Genomic DNA, 14494 nt, shown 5'->3' on the forward strand with positions numbered 1-14494 from the left:
GCTAGTGAGGCCTGTCCAGTATCCCCCACCATCCCCATCAATGTCATCGGACTACAACTTCAACTTTCCACCTCCATCCTCGATGTTTGGCCCTGGAGCAAGCATGGGGTATGGCGGGATATCTCATGGAATGGGGATAGGAATGGGTATCCCAGGGGGGATGCATACAAGTGGCACGAGCGGGACATCAAACAGCGCTGGACAGTCTATGCCACACTATGCAGCAACTTCTCCTCCTCCTGACTTTGGGGGTTGAACCTCTGCATCTCCCGTTCTGCCCCACGTTGATCCATGGCTGACATTGGCAACACCAGGTGCATCTGCTGGTGGAAGCAGCTCACACCAGCTGCCCAGCGGGGGTGCTCCTTTGAAGTCCTTGAAGATATCAGCTGTTCTGAATGATTTAGCAATAATCAACCGGCATTTGACTCATGCAGAAATGCTCGAAGTCCAACATGCGCAGCAAATTCATGTGCTTGAGGCGAAATTTGCAGAACAGCTCGAGGCTGTGCAACGCCAGTGGGATTTGCAGCTCAGTGAGGTGCAGCAGGCATGGAATACAGAGTTCGATAGTTTGAAGAATAAGCTCGAGCATCAATGAAGTGTGCGAGTCTCTAATGCTGATAGTGGGACTGATGAGGAAGGGATGGACAAGGAACTCGAAAAGGATGTTGTGAGGATGGAGAAAAGTGCAGCCGCATATGGAGACAATGGTCTGAAGGTTCGTCAGTTTGGTTTGGAAATAGTGTGCAACACACTCAATGAAATGCAGGCCGTTGTGTGCATGGTGTTTCAGACACTCATGGGAGTCAGAAAACTGACAGCAGATACTCTACCTGCCTATCCAAAGGATGGAGCAACTTGGCCTGTGGACGAGGCAACTAAGGAGCGACTTCTTCGATTTTGGTGGGCAGAGACTCACTAGCACATTGACAACCATGCCAGCATCACCCGAATCTTTCAATACATCCACAAGAACAGCATCTCTGTCTGTCCTTCATCTGGCCCTGCCTTACGTGACATCAGTGATGAAGATTTACATGATCGCATTGTGAAAAAATACCAGGGTCTCCAACGAAACATCCGCCATGCTGGAACAGTGCCTCCTGGAGCAGAGACTATCACACCATCTGATGGCACTGACCCAGTAGTAATCGCACCTTCTGCACCCATCAAATTGCCTTCGTAAGCAAAGACACAGAGTCGAGCACGTGGGGTAAGTCTCTGAAGCTTGTTCTCCCATGATGCGAAACTTCCTATGGTCCCAGAAAGTTGAAGTCCACATCTGAAAATTCAACAACTTGCCTGCAATGTCTGAGTACAAAGATGAGAAGTATAGAGCAGCACTTACCGAGTCACTGATGTCTCCCGACAAAGATGAGGTAGATGATGCTAATAAAAAGACAGGACGCTTCATCTCTCACACTGCTACATATCGGAGCACACTGGTAAGCACTGCAGCGACATTTATTAATGAAACATTACACACTTTTGTTCTCAGATGTCCAAGTTCTTAGATGCCATTGATGATGCTGAAGATCCATCACCGCCTGCAACTGGAAAGTACACTGTGCGTGTGAAAGGGGAAGCAAGGAACTTACCATTGGTGGCTGCAAAAAAGATTGAAAATCGTGCCCGTCGGTGGATGGTTTTGACTGCGTGGCTTGCACTTCCGGACAATAAAAAGTTTGATGCTCCCAGCTACATTCTTGACAATGGGCAGGTGTGGGGTGATCCAAAAGACCCGGAGGAGATTCTTGCTGGGCAGAAGCGAGTGAAGGAGGAAAAGAGATTGATTTCGTCGAGAAAGCGAATCAAGATAGAGGCAATGGAGGAAAGGGGGAAGGTGTCAGCAAAAGGCAAGGGAAAGGTTAAGGCTAACTCGAAGGCACGAGAGCAGCCTGTTGCAAGTACAAGTGCTGTGGTGCCCACTGTTGCCAGTTCGAGCACCCTGCGACTGCCTCCTGCTGCAGAAAGTGATGATGAGTTCAGCAAGTAGAGTGCGTAACTTCCCTTTGATTACTTTACCTTTCATTGAAAGTCATTGTTGTCAAGGAGATCCTCTGGTTCATTTCCAGACTGTTAAATGTCTTGAGGCGCGCTGCATAGAAATATTGAACAACTGTATGCTTACATGATCAAATGATACCGCAATCCAAAGATCCTTTTTTTTTTTTTTAAATCCAATTTTGTGTCCATTGAGAGGGAATCCTCTATGTAGGACAATGCTTTCTAATCTATAGGACCCCCAGTGTCCTTTGGTCTCTGAAGTCACGAATGCCCTGATGTGGGGTGTGCCCCCATCAGTCCGCCGTTCCCGCCAGCCATTTTAGATGCGCCCTTCGTGTGATGAGATGAGATGAGATATAATTCTGCGCTTGTGGTGATATAGTGCTTGTGGTGATGGTACGCTTATCTCATCCGCTTTCGCAGAGTAACAGGAATCTAGTGGAGAGTGTCTTTTGAGGGAGAAGATGTTAGTGTTCCATTGTGATCTATTCTCCGTTTCTCTGAGGTGCCTTTTAAGGTGCGGCTGGTTTCTGTGTGTATGAGGTGTTAGGTTGGTGATGATTATGGGGTATATTGTAGGATTATGGCAGTGTAGGGTAGTCTTGGGTATATGTTGATGCTGGTGGTTGTTACATTTGTTTGTGTGATGTGGGGTGGGTGTTACATTGAATGTGTTGAATGCATTGAGTGTGTTATCTTAGTTCTACAGGGTGGGTCAGGTCTTGCATTTTTTGGACATGGGTACTTCACCAAAGGTGTTCTTGAGGTGTTTAGTGTTGTTGACGTATTTGACTAAGTGGGCAATGGCTTCTGTGCTTGTGAGGAGGAAGGGTATAGATGATGCATCTCGGCTGAGTTCGTTTTGTACTGTGTGTCTTTGTCTCTGGTAGTGAGGGCATTCTATCAGATAGTGGTGGATGGTTTCTTCTGTGTCTGGGCAGTGGGGGCAGTATGGGTTTTCGGTTTTGTTGATTTGATGGAGATGGTGGTTTAGTGGGATGTGTTGAGAGTGGAGGGTCATGAGGAGTCATGTGAGATGCTTTGGGAAGTTAGTGGTTAGTTTAATGAATGCTCGATTGATAACATTTGGGTCTATTTGTTGAAAGTGTGCATATCTGGGAGATTTGGTCCATAGTCTCGTCCATCTTGTGTGTGTTTCTTGGTGGTGTGCTTGCTTTAGCACTGATATGCTGAGAGGGAGTGATCCATGGCATAGGTAGTTTGGAAGGTCTTCACGTGGGCTGTTGTTATCTCTGCTTGTTGCTGCTTTTTTTGCTTCGATGTCAGCCATCTCATTTCCGTGGATGTCTTCATGTCCTGGTGACCAATGGAGTGTGATGTTGAAGTTGGGGTGTGTTCTTGCTAGTTTGTGCATTTCTCTAATGAGACAGTTTGTGATGTATGATCCAGGGTGTGCATGTGAGTTCTCGCCTGATTTAAGCACTGCTTGGTTGTCAATGGATATTGATAGCGGGAAGGTTAGATTTGGTTCTGTTGAGATTAGTTTCACTGCTAATGTTAATCCTACCTCTTCCGCTTTGTAGACTGTGTGTTCATCTTTGTTACCTAAGTGAAATCTTAGGGTCCTGGGTCTTGCACCTGCTCTGAATAATATGGCTGCTGCACCTATGTTTTTCTTATATCCAGATCCATCGCAGTAGATCTGAATCTCGTCCTCTAAGTTTGCATGTTCTTCTATGGCCTTCTTTCTTTCTGATATTTGGGTCTTGTAGGGGCATGACGAGGATGGCGCTATTGTCGTTGGGTTGAGTGATTCTATCTTGTCTGGGTTGATGGCACAGAGGTGTGTGAGTCTATGGAGTGAAGAGTGGTGAGACATTACATAGTGTCCTGCAGCGCATCTGACTGGTTCATGTAGTAGGTGTGTTTTTGGGAGTGTGGATATGCGAACAATGGCTCTATGGCAGAAGTTCTGGAGGAGTAGGGTAATTGGGAGGACATTAGCATGGACTTCTAGTAGGTCAGTGGTGGTACTTCTCATTGCTCCCATTATTGCTAGGAGTGCGATGTGTTGGACTGAAGTTAATTGCTTTGCTGTTCCTAGGGAGCCTTTCTGGGGTGTGTCTGAACTGTCTCTGAATGCCAGGGAAAACCAAAGGTCGGCTGCATAGATCATTTTGGGTATGGTGACTGCTTGATATAGTTGGCGCATGAGATGGGTTGGTATTCCTTTGGCCATTGTTGAGAGTCTTCAGATTTGAAGTATGTATGCCATTCCTTTCGCTACTGCGTTGTCTACTTGGGCTTTCCAGTGTAATTCCTGGTCTAGTATGACACTGAGGAATTTGTGGGTAGGGGAGGGTTGTATTGTTATACCTTGGATTGTCATGTTTGGGTGTTCTTTGTTCCTGTTCATTGAGAAATCTATTAGTGCGAATTTGCTAGTTTTGAAGCAGGAATTATGATCTCTGGACCATTCAAAGCCCCCTCCATCTCGTTCTAGCATGTCCTGGAGGATTTGGTGCGTCATTTCAAAGTCCTTGGCTATTGCTATGAATGCTGTATCATCTACAAAAGCTAGGGTTAGTTCTTTGAGCACCTGCCTTCCCATTCTAGGCTTGGCTACTTCTACAAGGTCAGAGTTATAAATTATATAAAGGATCATAGATAGGGGGTCTCCTTGCCCTATACCATTATTGATGGGAATCCATTCAGATGTATAGTTGTTGAATTGTAATTGCATTTTCCTGTTTGTTAGTAGTTGTTCTGTGAAATCAATTAGTTGCCATGGTAGTCTGTGTTTTTTCATGTTGTGTAGTAGGTGTTTCATTACTGCGTTCGGGAATGCTCCTTCAATGTCGAGGAATAAAACTGAGGCCACTTTCTTTGTTCTCCAGGCATTATGGATTGTTTCTTTGAGTAGATGGAGGGAATCGGAGGTTGATTGTCCTGGGCAACTGCCAAAGTGCATATTGGGGAGGAGTTGGTGTTGTTTGAGTAGGAAGGTCATTTGCTCTGCTACTACTGCTGTTAGTGGCTTACCCGTCATGTTAAGTAATGCTATGGGTCTATATGCCTTGGGGGTGGTATAGCTTGGCTTGCCTGGCTTGTGTAGAACTACTGTTGTGAATTGTCTCCAAGGGTCGTAGTATGTTCCGTGTGAGAAGACTCCGTTGAAGAGATGTATGAGGTATGGGGTCAGGGTTTCGGAGCATCGTTTGAAAACGATGTTGCATATGCCATCCGGTCCTGGTGCTTTGAATCTGCTAAGGTTTGTTATGGCTTTGATGATCTGGTCCTTGGTGAATGGGGTGTGTCTTGCTATTGGATCTGGGTAGGTGTAGTCAGTTGGTACATTGTCAATTAATGGGGGTAGTGGGAATAAGGCTTGGGCTATTATTCGACTCTTCTCTTTGTTCATGCTTGCTGTGGTAGTCATTCTGTCAGGGTTTGCTTTCGTTAGGGTGGGGATTCTTGTTTTTCCTCTGTTGTTCAGGGTTGATGTGACATAGCGGTTGGCGGTCCAGATATTGTTACCCTCAATGTCTTCTAGCCAGTCTTGCCAATGTTGCTTCTTGGTTTCTTGGATAAGGTTCACATATTCATTCTTTGTCTTCTTCAGTTCTTCATGGACTTTGTGGTGGGAGAGGCTTCTCATCTGGTAGGTGGTGCGGTGTAGTTTCATTACTTTCTTGCATAGTTTGCTGAGGTCTTTGGTCCACCATCATTTTGAGTGTGGGCATGGTTTGGAGTTGGGTATGTGCTTCTTCATTGCCTGTGTTATACTGCGGGTGATGAGTTCTGCTGTGAGTTGGAATTCCTCGTCAGACACTAGAGGTAGTGGGGGGTGAGTTGTGAGAGAGTTGCTTAGCATTGTGTTGAATTCCTCCCAATCTACTTCTCTCCAGTTCTTGCGTGGTTCCGCGTGTGTTTTTGGGATGTTCATGTTGAGAACGAGTTGGATTGGTACATGGTCAGTCTTGGGTCCTCTCAGTTCTGGGGCTGTGGTGCAAGAGATGATCGCATCAAGGAGGTGTTCCATTCCAAAGGAGTTGTCTGGCCTGGTCCAGTTTTTCATGCTTGAGGATTGAAGGGTTGGGAGGCCTAGTGGGAGTAGTTGTAGCATTCCATAGTTGGTGAGTAGGTTGATGAGCAGTTGGGATGTGTTGTAATTGAAGAGGTGGTGGTTACAGATTTCTTCCCAGAGGGGGTGGTGTCTGTTGAAGTCGCCTAGCCATAGCATGTGGTCTTCAGTGGTTGGGCAGAGGGTTGTGATGTTTTGTTCTAGGTAGGCATCCACATCAGCAAAAACTTGTATGACTACTTATGACTACAGGGTGCTATATAGTCACTGTAGTACCTGTAGTGATATGTGTCAAGTTCCACCTATATGCAGCTATATAGCCACATGCCATGCTATGTAGCACTATAGGAGCCACCTGTAGCTGGTTGTAGCACGCTACAGGCTGCAGTAGCTGACACTGGTAGGACTTCATAGTAGTGTAGTTTTTTTGAGTTACAGGAGCCAATATTTGCCACAGATGGAAATTGACAAAACTGAATAGATTTGAGGCAGCCTACTTCTACAAAAACTAAGACTCCATGACCTCACGACTCACCTCTTGTTCTTCTCTAATCTTGTCTTCATGTTCACAAATCGCATTGTCGAATATATTGTCTGTGAAACTAACAGGGGTTGGCTGCCAAGCAGCCTGGAGCAAATTCACACTGGCATGGAATCTTGCCATCAACATCAGTTAGTACAATGATCAATGGCAGTGGCCAGGAACATACCGCACAAGATCAAGGATGTTAATACCGATTTTAGCAAGTAGATTGTAGGCATTGGTGCACTCATTGAAGTGCTGCAAAGAGTTGAGATGGACCTGATAGACTGGAGAATAAGTAGCTGACAAGAATTTGATGTCTTCCCTAACTCCAGTTATCCACTCATTAATGCAACATTCAATCTGCCATCTTGGGAGTTAGCTGCGGATTAACATTGGAATGCCCAAACTCACTGCTGTGAGTATAAGTGCCAGAAGTTCAACCGGTAAAGGGTCGAAATATCTCCTGTGAATAACACCCTTGTCACCGTGGTTCGCAAACCACATGCTGTTCACTGCAGACTGTATCAATTCAGTCTTGTATATGCCACGTTTCATCTCCCAATCCTGTTACTCCGCCAGTCAGACATCAACCAATGACAGGCCAAATTATAATCAGTGATGCACCTGAAAAATGAAACACAACCCATCCTTCAGAGATTCTGCAAGGTCACAATTTTGTCTGATCACCACTATTGATCAGCTTGTGTGGAAGCCAAAGTATGATGCTGTAAGTGCTCGCATCTTAGTCTTGAGTTCTCCACGAACGTGTGAAGTATGCCTTGTCATCTACACGACATATAACATCAATTAGGGTAGAAATGTTGATGTTGCAAAGGGACTAACCATTTTGACCAACGGAGGAGTAAGTTGAATAGTAAGACTTGCTAAGTTAGATGCCTCGCACCAGGCCTCCTTGGCTAGCATTGTCTCAACAATGAGTGTCTGGGGAAAGGGATTCTGTGTGACAATTAAACAGCGATATATAGATGTGGAGATGGCAAGCAAGTCCTTCATAATGTCATCAAAATCACTGGCCTTTAATCTTTGGCATGATCCATTTGAAGCTTTCATGATCTTTGGCTTGGATTCTTCAACAGCATCCTGCAGGGGGCGCTTTGTCCCGACAACCTGTGGTGAGGCATCCTTGACCTCATCATGATGCTCGCTAATGAAGTCAGCACCACGAAGAGACTTGATGTCATTGTCTGATAATTGGCTTTTGTCCTCACTCTCATTGTCATCACTGTCGCAGCTGTCATCACTGTTGTGGCTGTCATCACTGTTGTGGCTGTTGTCACTGTTGCAGCTGTTGTCACTGTCATCACTGTCAAGTGTGACAGCTGCAGAAGCTGACAAATTTGGATTAGTTGGAGACATACATAACTTAGGATCCAGTACCTTTGTGTGACTGACTGATAGACTTTGGAGCTGAGACAACTGGAGGGGTTTTGATTGCACTGAATGTGAGTGCCCATGGCTTAGATACCTTTGTAGGTACATAGTGATCTGAGAACTACCACATTGTAGTGAGCAATGCACACCCTGGAAGAACCAGACACTGACCATGTTTTCTTTGTCCCTGTCAATGTCACTGAGCAGCTCAGCAGGTTTGTTGTTGAACTCCTCAGGTTTGTTTTGGTAAGCAGCATGCAGTAGCTTCAATTTGTGTTTCTTGATCTTCACCTCTAATTCTTTGTGGCAGTCTTCTCCATGACAAGTTTTTAAGACTGTTGAGCTTTGTCAGACACATTGCACAAGAACATCAAGACAAGTCCGACTTACTTCTGTATGTTTCTCTTTCGGTTGGTTGGCATTTCCGACCACTTGCTGTCCATCCTGCTGTCTGTCCTGCAGTTGACTCCATCTTGGTGCATAAGTCTTCCTGTGCCTTTAAAATTGACTGTTTGGTGGCTGTGGGCTTCTTCAAGCTTGATTTTGTCTTCGAGCTTGCTTTTGCTGCCATGATTATGGGTAAGTAACAATGGCCATAACATAAGGGATAGGCTTGCCTTTAAAAACCCTGCTGTGGTGTGAAATCAACAAACAAATTTTGAGTTCTGTTGATTTGTCTGTTAAAGTTTCATTCTGATCGAGCGGTATCAATACAATAGCATAAGTAAGAGGAATGGATCGACTTTCCTTCCAACCCAATGATGAATACCAACAACATCCCCAAAATGAACTGCTAGTAAGTCACTAGCTCATCCACTTGTCCAACACTCACCTTATTGTAACCAACATTGTAGTTCACCCTCCTCACCACTGAACAAAGCCAAGCTGAACCCACTGCCTGTGACACAGGGTTATGAAGTCAGTAAAAGGTGGGTTTACGACCATAGGTTGAGACAGGTGCTGATACCTGCCTCAGTAGGGTCGTAGCTCCTCCTCCAAGCTGACCGTTTCATGTGGTTCATGCTCCAGGGCAGGCTAAGGCTAATGGGGGTCCACCCCCCCCTGAAGTCCTGTATCCATTGCCACCATATTGTCAAACACTGGGTCCCGTCAAAGCATCTCAGACTTACCTTTGAACACTTATATTGGAATGTTGGGATGCAGAAATAAGGCGCTGTGAAGAGGTGTGTAAAGCGCAACTGTTAGAACACATTCAGGGCCCAGTTACTCACCAAAATTTCATGCAGGAGATGATAGCTGGGCGTTGGAACGCAGAGAAGAAGCACTGTGAAGAGGCACGCAAAGTCCAATTGTTGGAGCTGCTACTTGCAGCTCACAGCATAACAACCCTGGTTTAGTTAGTTTTTGGGTCAGTAGAAATGGTGGCACATGGGTATGAATACCCTGTAGTTAGGGTGAAAAAATGTTACTGTGTCCAGTGAAATGAAAGATCTAGAGTCAGGGAAAAAGGGAAAAATGGTACTATGGATGATAATGCAGTAAGTGAAGCATGGTCCAGTGAAGCATGCTCCAGTGAAATGAAAGGAAAAAGGGTACTATGGATGATAATGTAGTAAGTGAAGTATGGGATGCTGCAGGGTATAGCAGGGTATAGATAGTGCTTTGAGATGGGTGAAAATGAGTGTATAAGTGGTGACAGAGAAAACACAACAACATTGAGACGGGTGGCGAAAATGAGTGTATGAACAAAAGGGTCAAGGGTTGTGTTGGCATGTAGGGTCAAGTTCAGGTCAAGGGTTGTGTTGGTATGTAGGGTCACATTGTGCCTGAAAAAAGAAAAGACTCAGTGCACGGCCAATTTGTGGTAACAAACAACAGACAATCTATGCCTCAGTGTGTGTTCTGTGGCAAGGTGACAAGCACCCACGAAGGTCTCAACAGACACATTGCAGGACGTTCTGAATGTCAAAGACAATGGGCATCAATGATTGAGGACGACACAGAGAATTTGAATGCACAAGATGGCCCAATGGGTAGCCCACTGCCTGTTGACTTCTCCCATGTTCATGCCGCTGATATGGACAACCATCATGTCACCATTGAGGAAGTCAAGGACAAAGATGGGACACCATTCTCCCACACAGGGCATTACTTTGAACCTCGGGAAGATGCAGGCTGGGCATTGCATGAGGAGGAGATGAAATTTGAAAGGTATAGAAGAGAACAAGAGGAAGCGGGTGAAGATCCATGGTTGCCCTTTGAAGACACATAAGTGTTCGAATGTGTGGTGAGGTGATCGGGCATCTGATGTATGACTTACCAGAGAAGAGTGGGATTTGGCCCAGTGGCTCATCAAGAATCTTGGTCAGACACACACTGACGAGTTTTTGAAGCTACCAATAGTATGTTGAGAGCATTGACTGAACTCACAATGTTGATATCATGACCAGATGCGAAACCGCACAAATTTATCATTTCATAACAACTGCTCATTCTTGCAGAGGGTTGACAGACTTCAACATGGACCTGGATGGAGTTGTAGGAAGGTTACTGTGCATGGTAACCATGAGGATGAGAATGGAGTGCCATTGCAAGAAGAAGTCGAACTCTGGAGCCGCAATCCTGTAGAGTGTGTTGAGGAGCTTATCAGCAACCCATTCTTCAAGGAAGATATGGCCTACTCGCCTGCCAGAGCATATGCAGACCGTGCAGGGCTGCATAGAGTGATCGATGAGATGTGGACAGCAGAGTGGTGGCACGAGACACAAGTAAGACTGTTCAAGAGGGAGCAATGAATAAATGGACTGACCTTGTGAGCAGAATGCCTTGCCCAAAGGAGCCACGATAGCGCCAATTATTATATTGTTGGACAAAACCTGCTTATCACAGTTCTGAGGGGACAAGTCAGCTTGGCCAGTGTATATGTCTATTGGCAACATCGCCAAAGCAAAAAGGTGTCAGGCATCAGCACGAGCAACTGTCCTTATTGGTTACTTACCTGCAGGGAAGCTCAACTGTTTCACTCCCGATGCATGCTCCCTGGCTGGATACAGACTCTTTCATCATTGCATGGCTCTACTCCTCCATTCTCTCATTGCCGCTGGACAAGATGGTGTCAAAATGGTGTGTGTGGACTCACTGGTTCGTCATGTCCACCTAATACTGGCTGCATATGTCGCCAACTTCCCTGAGCAGTATTTGGTCTCTTGCTGTAAGGAAAATTGTTGTCCCAAGTGTCTAGTAGCAGCGAATGAGCAAGGGGACGGATTTGACTCAATGATGCATGATCCTGAGTCAATGAAAGATATTCTGGAAAGGCACAAGAACAGTCAGCATCCACCTGAATTTGAGGAGAATGGTCTATGTGCCATTTATAAACCATTCTGGGCTGATATGCCTCACGCCAACATTTTTCTGGCTTTCACCCTGGATCTTTTGCATCAACTCCATAAAGGAGTGTTTAAAGATCACCTCATGAAATGGTGCATTGATATTATTGGGGAGGAGGAGATGGATGTGTGATTCAAGGTGATCCCGGATTTCCCAGGACTCCATCACTTCAAGAAAGGGATCTCGACTGTGAAACAATGGACAGGACATGAGCATAAAGAAATGCAGCAAGTCTTTATTAGCTTACTCACTGGAGCAGTGCCTAGGTGTGTGTTTGATGAGTCTTTAAGATTGAGTTTGTTGATGTCACCAGCATGCCAGCCATGTCTTGGTGGTCACATGATCAATTCTTGACTTTTCATATTATGCCCAGCTGCGAATTCACATGATGGACATGCTTGAAGCCCTACAGACTGTGTTGGGAGTGTTTCATGCTAATAAAGATGTGCTGAAGGAACTTGCCATCCGAGAACATTTCAACATACCAAAGCTACATCAACTCATACATTATGTCCAGTTGATCACTTTGTTTGGCACAGCTGATGGCTTTAACACGGAGCTTCCTGAGCACTTGCACATTGATTTTGCAAAGGACACTTACCACACTAGCAACAAACGCAACAATGAAGAACAGATGACATTGTGGCTTCAGCGCCAGGAAGCAGTGTTCTTGCATGGCACATACCTGGATTGGTTATCGCAACAGCCTCTCTTGGCAGGTCATACAGAGTGCCATTCGTTCGACTCAGACTCAGAGTTGGATTCTGAGTCAGAAGAAACAGTGGCCACGTCCTCGACAAGCCTTCAAGTAACCCATATCCTTGCAAAGGCTCTGGCATATCCTCACCAGACAGTTGAAAAGCTTGCGACAGCACATGGTGCTGTCGATTTTCTCCCCACTCTGCAAACCTTCCTACACAACAACCTCCTGCACACCACCATTGTACCTGGTGTTCAAGACTGGTTTGACATTTATTGTCAAGTGGTCATTGTGTTGCTGCCTGATCGATGGGTTGGTGAAGGACCAAAACAGTGGCATGTTAGAGCAAGGCCAGAAGTGGTAGTGTCAGGCCACAAGCCTGTTTGCACTGCTCAATTTGATATGGCATTGATATCAGACAAGCCTCAGTCTTCGCGCTTATGCACTCTTGATGGTAATGTTTTTCTGATTTGTTTGATGGTTGTATTTGATAGCAATCTGTTGCAGGTGTTCGAGTGGCTCAAGTCCAGGCTATATTTTCCCTCCCTCATCAGTTCAGCACATACTCCAGAGCCCTCGCTTACATTGAATGGTTCACACCTTTCAGACCACCAGACCCTTCCTCTCAATTGTGACAAGTCTCTCACTTGACATGCCAACTCCATTGCCATGCTGCTGTGATCCACGTCAACCAAATTGTACAACCATGCCATCTGGTACCAAAGATGGGACAATCAGTAGATATGAGGTTGAGAAGTGGAAATGCATATGAGGCGGCAAGTGATTTCTATTTCAATGAGTTCATTGATGGCGAGATGTTTGGTGTGTCTGTCATAAATAGTCTGTAGATGGTAGTGTTATGCGAGTGCAACCTGTAGCTGCATGTAGTGAAGCTTTGGGCTATATAGTGCTATATAGTACAATATAGTGTAGCATGTGCCTATATAGTGCTACAGTGACTATGAGTGCCTACACCACACTATATAGCTGCCACTAGGGCTACAGCAATATGTGTTTTTTCCTGATGCATGGCTGCAAGTGTGTCTTGTTTCTCGCTGTTGTTGTATATGTTGAAGATGGTGCATTTGCCAAGCGGGCTGGTGAGTTGTAGTAGAACTACGTCTTATGATGGGAAGTTGATCTGGGTCCAGGAGTTAGTATCTAGCTTAGTGTTGATTAATATTACCGCTCATGATCGTTTCTGAGGTTGTGTGTAGTGGTGTGAAGGGTAGAGAACATGCCATCTGTGATTGGCCCTCGTGTTGTGTAAGAAGTTGATGTACGGTTCTTGGATAGCAATGATGTCCCATTCCGTGATCTTGGGGCCATTGAGGAGAGCTTCTTGTGCAGCCATCGAAGTGTTCAAGTTTTGCTGCCATATTCATAGACTTCCATTGTTTGTGTTGTTGGTGGGTTCTTCAGGCATCCCAGCCGGAGGTGTCTATGTTGAGCTCATTGGATTCTTCTAATGGGAGGTGGGCAAATTGGTTGGTGAACGGCAGTGGTGTATAGTTTTGGGGAATTTGCAAATGGTGTCTGGGAGGGTGTTTTTGATGATCTAGGGTGGATTGGGTAAAGCGGGTTAGTGGGCGGGTGGAGAACTTTGATTGTGTGTTTGATGAGGGTGGGGGGGAGGGCAGGGAGGAGGTGGCAGTTATTTTTGTTTGCTGAGGGTGTGCTATCTGGGTCCAGGGGATTTCGGTAGGGTAGTAGGGCATTCTATTTTCTGGGAAGCTGTTGTTGAGGATTTCAAGGCATCATTTGAACTCTGGACATTTGCAGCTCCAGCTGGTGTGTTGGTCATTGTTGCAGTTGGAGCAGAATTTGGTCTTGAAGGTGTGGCAGTCTGAGGTCTGGTGTTGAGCGCTGCAGGTTCCGCATGTGTCTGAGGCTGCTTTGCAGTTTCTGGCTATGTGGCCGAAGTTTTGACATTTTGTGCATCTCATTGGTTCTTTCTTGTCTTTGCGTATGGTGAAGTGTTCATTTTGGATGCAGAGTCCTCTTTTGATGATGTCATTGGCCATTGGAGTGTTTATTGCTTGTAGGATGGCAAAGGCTTTCTGTTGAACTTGGGTGCGTCTGTTGACCAGTTTGATCCATTTGATGTTGATGAGGGAGTTTTCTGGGAGGTTGTTCTCTTTCTTGGTTGTTCTGAGGAACTGTTTGTTTTCAATCTGTATGCAGATAGGTAAGTATTCAATAACTATTGGGAATGCACTACTGTGGAACAATACTGTTGGGCCTAACTTGCTGGTGAGTGCTTTGCTGTTGATCGGTTTCCTGATCCAGGTCACCAGGGTTTCATTGTCTAGTTCTACTAGAAGGCCTCCATTGTGGAAAGTGGTCACAGATCAGACATCTCCTTGTGGGGAGGAGTTGTCTTTGATGTTGGCTAGGGCATCCTTGATCAGTTTGACAACATCTGCATGGGTAGTTTCCAGTGTGAATACGTTTCCTCCCAGTAAAGGAT

The 14494-nt window shown here is 45.5% G+C and overlaps 5 protein-coding genes across 5 annotated transcripts; 3 read left to right on the forward strand and 2 right to left on the reverse strand.

Annotated features, from left to right (window-relative positions):
- Nucleotides 1-40: 40 nt before the first annotated feature.
- Nucleotides 41-1189, forward strand: BJ212DRAFT_1486690 (uncharacterized protein; the record flags this gene model as incomplete). The annotated part of the gene is made up of 5 exons (XM_041341151.1): nucleotides 41-251; nucleotides 315-564; nucleotides 628-721; nucleotides 773-906; nucleotides 946-1189. 5 exons carry the CDS (start codon nucleotides 41-43, stop codon nucleotides 1187-1189), a joined length of 933 nt encoding a protein of 310 aa, XP_041186919.1.
- A 100-nt stretch (nucleotides 1190-1289) lies between these two features.
- On the forward strand, nucleotides 1290-1870 carry BJ212DRAFT_1210276 (uncharacterized protein; the record flags this gene model as incomplete). Its single annotated transcript, XM_041329219.1, has 2 exons — nucleotides 1290-1448; nucleotides 1502-1870. Coding segments are annotated over 2 exons (528 nt in total), but the record flags the coding sequence as incomplete, so codon positions are not given.
- Nucleotides 1871-6740: 4870 nt separating this feature from the next.
- Nucleotides 6741-7148, reverse strand: BJ212DRAFT_1284416 (uncharacterized protein; the record flags this gene model as incomplete). Its single annotated transcript, XM_041331821.1, has 2 exons — nucleotides 6741-6941; nucleotides 6993-7148. Coding segments are annotated over 2 exons (357 nt in total), but the record flags the coding sequence as incomplete, so codon positions are not given.
- Nucleotides 7149-10011: 2863 nt separating this feature from the next.
- Nucleotides 10012-12659, forward strand: BJ212DRAFT_1449765 (uncharacterized protein; the record flags this gene model as incomplete). Its single annotated transcript, XM_041338749.1, has 10 exons — nucleotides 10012-10171; nucleotides 10263-10336; nucleotides 10385-10702; nucleotides 10755-10822; nucleotides 10988-11450; nucleotides 11499-11590; nucleotides 11646-11658; nucleotides 11698-12043; nucleotides 12074-12483; nucleotides 12519-12659. The coding sequence occupies 10 exons, from the start codon at nucleotides 10012-10014 to the stop codon at nucleotides 12657-12659; spliced, it is 2085 nt and encodes a 694-aa protein (XP_041186922.1).
- A 1419-nt stretch (nucleotides 12660-14078) lies between these two features.
- On the reverse strand, nucleotides 14079-14369 carry BJ212DRAFT_1240961 (uncharacterized protein; the record flags this gene model as incomplete). Its single annotated transcript, XM_041329590.1, has 1 exon — nucleotides 14079-14369. A coding segment is annotated over one exon (291 nt), but the record flags the coding sequence as incomplete, so codon positions are not given.
- Nucleotides 14370-14494: the final 125 nt, after the last annotated feature.

The sequence above is a fragment of the Suillus subaureus genome (assembly GCF_016647635.1).
Source record: "Suillus subaureus strain MN1 chromosome Unknown BJ212scaffold_58, whole genome shotgun sequence".
Taxonomy (NCBI): domain Eukaryota; kingdom Fungi; phylum Basidiomycota; class Agaricomycetes; order Boletales; family Suillaceae; genus Suillus; species Suillus subaureus.